The 12,238-nt window shown below is 39.3% G+C and overlaps 2 protein-coding genes across 10 annotated transcripts in view; one reads left to right on the plus strand and one right to left on the minus strand.

Moving 5' to 3' along the window:
* The first annotated feature begins 1,956 nt into the window (after positions 1–1,956).
* Positions 1,957–5,590, plus strand: LOC133416117 (transmembrane protein 138-like). 2 transcript variants are annotated; one of them, XM_061702783.1, is made up of 5 exons: positions 1,957–2,056; positions 2,776–3,251; positions 3,376–3,547; positions 4,186–4,261; positions 5,424–5,590. In XM_061702783.1, the coding sequence occupies exons 2-5, from the start codon at positions 3,070–3,072 to the stop codon at positions 5,534–5,536; spliced, it is 543 nt and encodes a 180-aa protein (XP_061558767.1). In that variant the 5' UTR covers positions 1,957–2,056; positions 2,776–3,069; the 3' UTR covers positions 5,537–5,590. The 2 variants fall into 2 exon arrangements, with proteins under 2 accessions (XP_061558767.1, XP_061558776.1); XM_061702792.1 differs by lacking the exon at positions 1,957–2,056 and having other exon boundaries at positions 3,219–3,282.
* Positions 5,591–5,677: 87 nt separating this feature from the next.
* cfap70 (cilia and flagella associated protein 70) overlaps positions 5,678–12,238 on the minus strand; it is a 45,819-nt gene continuing 39,258 nt past the window's right edge. For 5 of the 8 annotated variants that reach the window (XM_061670323.1, XM_061670326.1, XM_061670325.1 and 2 more), the window contains 2 exons: positions 11,220–11,321; positions 9,850–10,355 (listed from right to left, as the gene is read on the minus strand). In XM_061670323.1, the coding sequence (XP_061526307.1) occupies positions 9,921–10,355; positions 11,220–11,321 (537 nt within the window). In that variant the 3' untranslated portion in view covers positions 9,850–9,920. Of the gene's footprint in view, positions 6,840–6,950; positions 6,999–9,849; positions 10,356–11,219; positions 11,322–12,238 lie in introns of those variants that run through there. The other 3 variants (XM_061670328.1, XM_061670327.1, XM_061670330.1) reach the window with 2 other exon arrangements.

A 12,238-nucleotide genomic window follows, 5' to 3' on the forward strand; every position in this document is an offset into this window, starting at 1 on the left:
CAATAATGTACATTTGTAGAAGAAGAGTTGTTGCTTACTGTAAACATTGACGGCTTAAAAGCAGAATTGTGTGTAATCGACCTTTTTCACCACTAGATGGCAATGGTTTTCCTCAGGCTCCTCGCCCCATACACTCCCATGAAGCATTTTGTATTGCGTTACCAAATGGTATTAGAGAGTAAGTATCCCGTGGGCCTCTAAACAATAACTCACCACACATCGGTGATGGGTAATTGTAATTTCCTAGGTGGACTTTAGAAGTGATCATTTAAAAATGTTAACACTTGCAGTTTTAGAAATGAAGTGAAGTGCATTTTTTATCATTATTATGAAGTGAAAAAATTAACATTTACAGTGTCTTAACATGGACAGCGGAAGATGATTAATTAGTAATAATAACATAAAATTCAAAGGTTGTGTGAGCAAATTTTATATCAGTAGCCAAGACGTAGTTCTCCAGTAGTAGTTCGACACTATCCAACGTTATTATTATGAGCAGTCATGAAACTGTCGTTTTATGCACAATGAAATACATAACAATTACCTGAACATGATGCATCACAGTGAACCTGAGGAGAGAAAAAAATCACAATAAAACAAATGCATTTAATAATAACTTCAGCCATGTATTAATTAATTGCTGAGGTATGTCTGCATTTAACTTAGCAACCTACAAAACCGTGTGCAGTGCATCTTAACCGAGTGCAAAAGGGATTTTTGAATTAATGAATGTATTCCGTGTGCTTAAAATGTTCATCATCATTAGTATGGAAGGTTATACAATGTTTTTCTGTCACTTTGGGAAAATGGCAGAGGATTTTGAAAGTTCTTATTTAGAAATAACAGTTTGTCAGCATTTTTGTGTTAAGTGATTCATTCAAGAGCAAGATTTTTAAATTGGGGTACAGTAATTTCTCTAAAACTGTTACCTGTGTATCGTGACATGTACCTTGTTTTGGAGCAGTTACGATGTTTGACATTCCATCACAGAGTAACAAATCTTACAATAGGTCTAATCATGAAAACACACAGACACACAAACGGGTATCAATCACAATCACAGCTACAAATGTCATCACAGAGACCACAGATCTTTACCTCGTAATCACAAGAATACATACACACGTGTAAATGATAATAAAATTGAGAATAATTTGAATAACATGATGAATTTGACTCTTTTCACATTCAAAAAGGAGCATTTCTAACACACCAGGGCCATTCCTCTTTGTGTAGTTTTTTTTCACTTTTCATCAAATTGTTTACAGATAAGAGGACTGCTAACCTCTGCTAATCTCCATGCCACAAAGCAACAACAATGGCGACCGTGGAACAGTGTCTGCTAGCACAAATTGACCTAGATGACCAGATGATACATTTAATTATGCTGCAAAATCGATCGAGAAGGCGGTGGCGTAGATGGTATGTGGGACCAAGGGACACGCTGAGTACATCATCACAGCATGTGACTAAAACGGACCAATCACGAGAGATGATCTCCGCGGCGTTCGACGCACAGCAACAATTTTTTGCCCTGTGCGCGTCAAGCTACGCAGAGGGGCCGCGCGGGCCAATTCGTCGGTCACGTGATGCAATGCGGCCGTCGTCGGCTGCGCGACCGCGGGAGTATATGCCTTTAGTCACTAGTTGGTCTCGAGGGTGTTGGTCTGTCTTGAAGAGGAGGCCTAATCTCCTGCACACCTGTTATGTCTGTGCCAAGCTATTAATACATCTCCTGGACTGGCCTTATGGGTCGAAGAGGATCCACTGGATGTCACTTAGAAGACTATCATGCATTCATCCTGGCTCATTGGTTGCCGAGCGGTGCGCAAAAAGTATTTACCATATCTCACCTAATGATCCCAGAGGCAGCAACCAGAGTGATAAGTAGGCCTGTTTACCCCCCCCCCCCCCCGAGATGGCAGATGGTGAAGAATTTTAGTTTTTTATCATTTAATGGATCGGAAGTAACTTGAAATGATATTCAATACTTTATCCTTTCTTTCTGGAATATTTCAAATCATCCTTCAAGGAAGCCCTCCGCACATGCATACAGGTAAACATTGATGTATTAATGCACACGTTCTCCAGCCTCATGGGGCTTGTTATAGACCATAAGTACTATGTACACTAGTTAAGGTGTTTTATTTAAGAAAGTCTATATTATTTATCAAATTCAGGTTGCAAACAAAAGGAAAATGCAGTAGCGGCATGGAAGATTTAAAACTCAACAATTTAACATTATTGTTTGTAAACTGCTTTGAATGTGTTATGGTCAAGATGTAAGATCATGCACTAAATTGTTTACTCGTGATGCTGTCTGAGAACACAGCAGAACTCTTAAAAAAAAAATAATAATAATAAATTGAGTCATTAAGTCACACATGACAGAATTGAATTCTTTAATTTAGGGCACTAGTTTTATCGCTGTCAAACGCATCCAACTTAGCTGTTAATGTATTTGGATTGTATTGACAGGTGACAAATGTCATGAGACTAACCACACAGATGCATTTATTTATATTATTACATAGCCCGATGTAGCAAGAAACACTCCTCTCCCCCACTTTCACATGTGCCAGTATGGAAGGACATAGATCCAATCTGTGTGTATGTTCATGTGTGCATTTATTTTCCAATAAAATTCAGAACACTGCATGAATAAATGTATGCAAATCTGTAAGAGAATGAGATTTGCACTATGCAGTAAATATGATTTGCAGCATGATGCTCTCAACTAGAATACTAACGTGTATCCCCTGTCATTCTCTATAGTATCTGGATTTGGGTGCAGATGTCTCTCCAGTTTCAAAATGAAGAATCAATAATAATAATTAAAAAAAATAATTAAGTAGAAGTTTGTCATTGCTAAAGCCTTGACCACCTTCACTGCCTGAACTGAAGCAATACAACTCAAGTCCGTCTTGACATGATGACAGCAGTGTATTCCAGAAAGTTTATCCTACAAACTGACCCCATTACCAACCAACGGAAGGTCTCGATGCGTCCTTTAATCCACCAGGAGTCCCGATTGCAGGTTGATGTTGGTATGTAGAGATCACTGCAGCCATGGATCCATTGTGGAACCAGAATCCGCCTGGGCGCCCCGCCTATGGGACAGAGAAGCTCCAACCCAGAAATTACTCACTGGTTTTACTTTTTCAACTCAGCCTGCTCTCCTTCGACCTGTTTGTCAACTCATTCAGTGAGCTGCTCAGAGATGAACAAGCAGTCCAGCTGGTACTTTTCGTGTAAGTCCAACAAAGCAGTGAAATACTTAAGGTGAAGAGTCAAGAAAGAAAATTGTTCTACCCTCTGGTAGTGACTAAGCATTTCCATGTTTGTAAAATAGATTCCCTTCTTTGCTTGTTACAGAATTCAGGACATTGCCATCTTGTTCAACCTCATCATCATTCTTTTGATGATGTTTAACACCTACGTGTTCCAGGTCGGTCTGGTAGCCATATTGCTGGAGAGATTTAGAGCTTTGCTAATGCTCTCTACACTCTATTTGACCTTCAGTGTAACACTACATTCCTGGTTCATGGTGAGTGGGAGTGGCTATACTTGGCAAAAATATGGTACTGCATACAAACTTCCAAGCAAGTAGGCCTACCAAATAACATTTTTAAAAAATGGATTCATGCTCTGTTCTAAAAATGCAGACAGGCAAACATTGCCTTACTCTTCTCTGCAGGACACTCACTAAAAAGAGTGTAACGGAAGGCAAATTATTGGATTTTTGTGACTAATTCAGTTGGCGCTACATGGGTTTTATGTTCAAATAAATTCACCCTTTTGGTGTATTACATCAGTTACCATTGGAGACCAAACATTCGGGAGCTGTCTGGGTGAACGAGTCTTGAGACTCATTCACCCATTATTGTTGTCTGCAAAACTAAAATATTTAAGTAGTTTGATGCCAGTAGAAATCTCCCATTCATATGTAGCAAGGTCCAATCCTTGCATAGGCATTCAATTGGATCAGCATCTGATTAATACATGTTGGTTCCTGCCACTTTTATCATTCATATTCATTCAGCCTTTCAATCAGCATTATTTGAATGCAAAACATTAGCATTCACTATGTTTCATTGATTCAGAGTATCTTTTCATTCCACATCTGTTCTTTGTACTGTGTGATTAAACGCAAAGTCAAGAGTGATGTGTTCTCTACACTTGCAGAATCTGCGATGGCTAAATACCAACCAATTTATTTGGACAGATGGCCTTCAGGTGTTGTTTGTGCTCCAAAGAGCTGGTAAGACATCCAACGTTCCTTATACTTCAACCCAAACGAGACGCCCAATCACTTAACAAAACCTTTCAAAGCTGTTTATTCAATATATATAGCTAAAATGAAATGGGTACAGCTGTTATTTCAAGGTTACTGAACCACTTGTTTTCATACATTTGACTCATCAACTCAGGTGTTGATGAGTCAAATGTAGCTTTGTGAGCTACTCAGCTTTGTGAGTTGAGTGGTAGTGTTACACTATATAATCACAGGTTATTCACTGCTAACATAAATGAGCAAAACCCAACAGATTTTTTTTTTTTTTTAATACCTTGAGTTTCCTTTTAAAACCAATACTAAACTGCAAAATGCCATGTGGACCATGGATTACAAACAAAGATAGATATTAACGTGCTGCAGTGACTCCATTATTGACTCAAGTAACATTTTCAATAAACTGTACTTGTCGGAGTACTTGAAATGCACTGTACCTTTTTTTTATGCGGTTACAATGATCGACATGCCTTTCACTACTTTTATTTATCCATTCATCCTTGTGCGTGTCTATTTTTAGACTCACATCTTTGACTTCCGCATAGGGCGGCTGTTGGGCCAATCAAACGGGATCACTGTCATTTGACTCCAATTCATCAATCAGAATACATATATATATATATATACACAAATATATAAGTATTTATATTTGATGTTCATGCTCTGATTTAAAAAAATAAATAAATCAGAAGTTACTCACAAAATACTCTTTACTTGAGTAGTTTTTTCATTGAGTACTTTCTTACTCTTACTCAAGTAAATATTTGGATGACTACTTTTTACTTTTACTTGAGTCATATTCGAAAGTAACAGGACTTACTTGAGTACAATATTTGGCGACTCTACCCACCTCTGATTTTAAATGAGAGTTGTCTATGTACTCACACAAAACATTTTTTTCCTAATAAATTCATTTAATGTTGCAACATTGCAAAACTAGTAATTTTGCATTAATGTTGTAAAAATCATTGAAACAGAATGGTAGCATTTGATGTTGCAAAGTATTGACAAGTGAAAATAACATAATAGGAAATGGTATTACCATTTCTCCCTGAGATACTTTACATATTTTTGTATTTCTGTGTTTAAGCATTTTCCTGTATATATATATATATATTTAATGTGTTAACAGCTTCTGTGTTGTACTACTACTTCTACAAGAGGACCTCAGAGTATTTGGGTGACCCCCGCCTCTATGAGGATTCACCATGGCTGCGAGAGGTCTTTGCACAAGACAGGCAGTGAGCCACTCCCAAGAATGTTTAGCTAAAGACCAGTGATGCTGTAAAATCCACAACACCAGGAGCGTGTGGTTAATGGGACAAAAAAAAAAAAAAAAAAAAAACATGCAAAAAAAACAATGAGAATGATATGCTTTCAGTTGCATTTCACATGTGCTTTTTGCATTCATTCTCAAAAGCTGCTTGTTTTTATTTTTCCAAGAATAATAAATACATTGACCTAATTTATGTCACCATACTTATCCGTAGACTGAAACGGATCACACAGGAATCACGGTAGTGAAAAATGTAATTCCTATGTGCCAAAATGTGTATATCTTAAGTTGTTTTAAAGTTTGAGTGTCATGTTGAGACTTATGAACAGAGATTTATTTAAAGTTTATTATAGTCACCACATTTTTTTATGCTGCATCTTTTAACGACCATGTATTTCCACTGATCTATATACACTTCAGACTATGAATGTTGCTGTGTGTTTGTGTTAAGGTATTAAACAATTCAACTGTGACCACTTATTGAACACTCAACTGCGTTGAAACGGTTTTCTCACAATGTTTAGCTTCAAACCAGATTGTTTTCCAGTGCCATGAGTGTCACAGTCCCTTTTTAACCTCTATGCTCATGTGTGAATTCACACAGTGATGCACTCCAAAATAATTGTAAGTCCTGACTCAACACTCCATAAACATACAGTAGCAGCATATGTACACATGCAGAACTAAATCTGCTATAATTTGCCATTCGTCTTATTATTTCTGGATAATTGACAATGTTTTTGTCAGCTCTCAACTGATTATGCTTTATTTTATCTTACTAAATTATCCTGACAGCATACTATATTTGTGTTGTTTGCAAAAGTTACAGTATTTGTCAGAGGTCTTGACGTCTATCCCCCAATTGTCTATTCTCATGGAGAACAGTTCAAGCATCCCTGTTGAGTTCCATGAGAAGAGTGTAGCCAGTAAATGGAACCAGCTCATACTATTTAGATCCAGCCCAATTAAATGTACTAATTCATTTTAAATTTCTCGAAACACCACAGTCAGTTACTTCAATACAGTGAAATAAGACCTAAAACTACTGCAGATTATTCTATTCAGATAAACTACACATTTTTAGAAAAACATTTCACTGCAGTAGAAAACATTTTAAATGCCTTATTATAGACATTGTGTTTTGTGTTTGCTCCCAACATTGAAACCACTGTTTCAAGAGTGTGGTTCGAAGCATGATGTCAGAGGACGGGTTTGGGCCTGATCCTGCAGCTCTTTCACCTCCTTGTGAAGCGATGTGTTCTCCAGGTTGAACTGTAAACCGATAAAATATAATGCTCACCAAGAAAATAGTCAGATGTGAGCTGTAAAAAATTAATGCACAAACACATCTTTCATGAAGAGAGAAAGACAAGTCCAACTCACCCTGATAGCGTACTTGTAAAACAGCTTTGCTTCCTCTTGCCTGTCAAACTGAAATTACAACATCGTAAGAGTATTGTGGCTGTGAATAGGAAATTAATGGAAATACAGGAGGGATTTCTGATCTGAGGGTAAGCCTGAGGTCTTTTGACTAGAATCGGCCTGTCACAATAATTACTATTTTCCGGACTCGATAAATTGGCAGTGTTGTGGTGAGCCGGCGGATGGATGACACAGTGAGCTGACAGAGTTGGATGGCAGTGTCATCCAACTCTGAACGCCGGCGGACCGGTACACTCTTGCCGGTGTTGGCTCCATTCAATACTACACAGCCTTCCTCCATGTGCAGAACATAGATTCACACAACAGACACTTAAGGGAAAGTTAACCGTTTATTATTTTCGCTAGTCCACGAGCTAATGAGCTAGCCTGTGAGCTAACGAGCTAGCCTGCCAGCTAACAAGTTAAGGAGCAAAACAGCTCCTTCCAACCCAGCAACATCATTTCGCTCCGAGAGTTTCCATTGAACACACACACGGGAAAGTTTACTGTTTATTATACTCGCTAGCCTGTGAGCTAACAAGCTAATGAGCTAAGTACCTAAACAGCTCGCTCCACTGTGGCGAAGTCGTTTAAAACGTCAGTGCCTCTCTCCGAGTTGTGTGTGTGTTAGTCCCCTATTAATACAAACACAGAAGTGTTAAGCGTTTATTGAGAATAACCTCAGTGGCACACATTTTAGCCAGTAGTTGACGACATCGAACGTCAACCTACATTTGATTGACGGGTGACGGGCTCGTCTTCAGTGGAGCAGCCACACAGTATTGCAGCTCGAGGGCGGGCCTTATTTTTCAGAGGCATAAAAAAACAACGATATTATCGTTGATCGTAGGGCTGCACAAGTCATCAACTTCTAATCGTGATCGCGATATTGGCTGCCACGATTAAATGAGCCTGATCATCAGTAATTTATTTATATTTAAAATGTGGGCACTGCTGCATGCGAAAAGTGCTTCATATGTAGCAGTGCCCGCAACCTAGTCAGCCATCCACCAGGGGGCGAACGTCTGGTTAAGGCCTCATACGCGCCGGCACCCCGCTCTGGGCCAACTTCAAAATAAAAGCCTCATATCTTATTACATTGGACATCAATGCCATTTTAGGCCAGAGTTTCATATCTTACTACATTGGACATCAATGCTTGGGTATTGTTTGAATTTGAGCGATTCTGGTCCCGATTCGGGTTCCTCATTTCGATTCCGGTTCCAAACGATTCTCAATTCCGATTGTTTTAGGGGGCTGGGTCAAAAGTTTGCATGGTTTAAATATGGGCTGTCCAAATTATGAACATCCATTTTCTTAGCAGCCCGCAGCATAGACTAGAATGAACATTTAACTCAGGGTTCTTTATAACCAGTATCAATATCAAACCTGTGAGCGAACTAAAGTTTAAATATAGCATTGTTAAAATAGTTATTTGCGACTGTTTTATCACATCAAATGGTTTATATGTGAAAGTTTTAACTTGACTTTCGTTTTAAGCATGTAGCCATTTATTTTAAAGGGTATGCACCAGAACTCAGCATTGTGGCACGAAAGGTAACTTCACATGACACCGGTGAAAACGAAAGTAAAATAAGACGGCGTGAAAAAGAGTAATGAATGGAACCAAATGCTCTGTAAAACGTTGATTCCTTTACCAACCCACCGATGAGGCACAGGGTTAGTGTTTGTGATACTGTGAGACAACGCTTACGTGAATTTTGTCCCAATTCATTGTAATGTAAAGTTGCTATTTAGACCTTTGGTGAAGTTTTAGCTCAATGTTAAGCTTTTAATGTGACTGTTTCTACTTTCTTTCCAGTATGGTAAAATAATTTATATTTTATTTTTGTGTCTGTCATAAGCTCTTATGTTGGTTTGAAGACTAAAGTACACGCTAACAACCATCAGTGCAAGAGTGCAACGCACCATTTAACTTGATAGCTGCCTCAGTGTTGGCATAGATGTATTTTATAGTTTCACACTAACCCAATTGACTTCACTGAAGCGCCGCGCGGTGTAGGGTGAGGCTTGGAGCAAAAGGGAGCACGTCAGACTTCTACACATCATGAAAGTCTCCTTTCCACAATATAATCTTATTGCAAGTGTTGCACTGAGGCGACTGATCACTTATTTTAACAAAGTTAAGAAACACTTTTGTTTGCCGCTGCCGTTGGGCACAAGCACATATTTGTGTGCGTTCGTTGGTTTTCGCCACTTTCTTCTACGGGGGTGGCAGACTGCAGCCATCGAAACTGGGAAAATTTGAACGATTCCGGGAAAACCGGAAAGCTAGTCCCAGTTCCAATCAGTTCTAGATTCTCGATGCCCACCCTAATCAATGCCATTTTAGGCTTTTATTTTGAAATTGGCACTCTCAACACGTCGGCGGAGAGGCGCTATGTCACAGTAAGATGCTATTAACAATCATTGTAGCGGCCGCCTTGACTTCAACTTCTTGGCTGGCCTGACCGCAATGAAAAAAATGCTGGGAGTAAATAGAGAGGGAAATCGCAATTGGCAAGTTCTTTGCAGTTTGGGGCAGTGCACGACTGACCAATGGTCAAGCAGAACGGAGATGTACCCGCCTTGACAAGTCACTATATTGGTGGGGATTTCCAAATGAAAAGTCACTGCTTACAGCCTAAAGTTATTGCATTTTATGCTCTAACTGTGTTTGCTTCCATCAAGTTGCAATTCGTGATTGCACTTTGCAATAGTATATTTATTCAGTTAGCCCTTGGTAAAGTATAATTTTTGGGGTACATTTATTTTTTATCGATCATTTATTTGTATTTAAAGATTCATTTTGCACTGAAAACTCAAAAAGTTGATAGAAATAAAAAAAAAAAGTCCCTAACATGAGCAACAATCGTCGGCACGGTGATCGACTGGTTAGCACATCTGCTTCACAGTTCTGAGGACCTGGGTTCAAATCCGGCTTTGTCTGTGTGGAGTTTGCATGTTTTTCCCGTGCCTGCCTGGGTTTTCTGCGGGTACTCCAGTTTCCTCCCACATCCCCCCCAAAAAAACATGCATGGCAGGTGAACTGAATACTTTAAATTGAATGTGAATCTGGGTGCGAATAGTCATTTGTTTATGTGCCCTGCGATTGGCTGGCGTCCAGTTCAGGGTGTACCCCGCCTCTCGCCCAGAGTTAGCATGCGGGGACAGTGGGGAGAGTTGGCTGGGGAGCTGGCGTTCGGTCCCTGCTGCCCCCGCCGGGTGGCCAGTTGTCGGGGCGCCTCGGTGGTAACGCCCTGGGTCCCACGGTGTGGGACGTGTCCCGTCCACCGGGCTGGTCTCGGGTAGAGCCTTGGGCCCAATCCCGCCCCTCGATTGATTGTGTGGGGTCCTCAGCCTCCGCTGTGCGGGCACAGCAATTGCAGGACACTTCTGTCACTCTGTGCATGTAAAACGGTGTCAATTCACTTGCATGTGTCCGCAGGCACACACCCCTGGGACTCTTTCACTGGGTGTGGGGCCACTCACTTATTGCGACAAATAACTCATGAATATGCAAATTGCTTGTGTATCCCCTCACTCATACTCTTGTCCTATAGACTTTTATAATTTACATAGTCAATCCCACCACATTTCAGTTGTACAGCCGGGTTCACGACCCTTGTCCTGCATGCTTCTTCTCCTGTCCTTGTCCTGTTCTATCTTGTCCTGTCCTTCCCTTACAGGGTGTAGCACTACAGCCCCATGCAACACTCATATTTAATATTTCATTGTTCTAGATAATGTAATGACTTACGTTTCTCATCCTGTTTCAAATTAGTGCTTTGTATATTGTCTTTGTTTCTCTCTCCCCTCTAGAAACCTTGTTCTGTTCGACATTGATTCTCAATAAACTTCAATTATAATACTAAGAAACCACAGCGGAAGCTTAAAAACTCCACTGTGACACAGTAAAACTGTTCCGGCATAAAAGGGATACAGATCTTCCATTCTGCTTGACGTAACAGCCAAACAGGACAAATAATTTTTTTTTTTTTTTAAATGTAAAAAAGAATGAATGAATGAGGAATAATCGTGATCAATAAGCGTGATTACAATATTCATTAAAATAATTATGATTATTATTTTGGCCATAATGGTACAGCCCTAGTTTATGGGGATAGTTTTTGGGAAAATACATCGTCTTGTTATCGTGACTGGCCGAGACTTGAACAAATCAAATCTCAGAGGAAAAACAATAGCAGTCGTAGAATCATTTTCACTCACCCTGAGGCAAATCAGCACCAAGTAGGCCCACACCTCAGCGTTCTGGTTGTTCAAATGGTTGGCCTCCGTCAATGCTTCTTCAGCTATCCAAAGCTCCTCCAGCTATACACTCAGACACAAGACACATTCAACCGAGTCTCCTTTTTTCCTCACAGACATCAAAGTGGAAGGGGGCGGGGATATGCTGTCACGTATACCCCAAAACAAATCTGAATACGTTATCGTTAAACATTTGTGAAGACTATTATTCACAAGAAAGCAGAAGATATTTATATATTTATAAATTTTTTATATATATATATTTGTTATTTTTTATATATTTTTTTTATATATTTATAGTAGATTACATGTCTATGGCAAAATATAATGCAACATGTTTTGCACTGTTGTCTCCATTGTGTGGTTTCGCTGGTGTTACCATGCAGATTTAAGCTCATGCAAGCAGAGTGGCACAAGGGTTCGCAAATTAATTTGAGTTCATATATTATATATATATATATATATATATATATATATATATATATATATATATATATATAAATTATATATATATATATATATATATATATATATATTCCTATATATATATGTATATATATATATGTATATATATATATATATATATATATATATATATATTTGTTTTTTTATATTATAAATTATATTATATATTACTGTCAGCCTCACAGTTCTGAGGACTGGGGTTCAATCCCCGGGCCCCGCCTGTGTGGAGTTTGCATGTTCTTCCCGTGCCTGCGTGGGTTTTCTCCAGGCACTCCGGTTTCCTCTCACATCCCAAAAACATGCATTAATTGGAGACTCTAAATTGCCCGTAGGTGTGAATATGTGCGCGAATGGTTGTTTGTTTCCCTGCGATTGGCTGGCAACCAGTTCAGGGTGTACCCCGCCTCCTGCCAGATGATAGCTGGGATAGGCGCCAGCACACCCGCGACCCTAGTGAGGAAAAGCGGCTCAGAAAATGGATGGACGGAGATATATATATATATATATATATATAC

This window comes from Phycodurus eques, chromosome 2 (assembly GCF_024500275.1).
Source record: "Phycodurus eques isolate BA_2022a chromosome 2, UOR_Pequ_1.1, whole genome shotgun sequence".
In the NCBI taxonomy this organism is placed as follows: domain Eukaryota; kingdom Metazoa; phylum Chordata; class Actinopteri; order Syngnathiformes; family Syngnathidae; genus Phycodurus; species Phycodurus eques.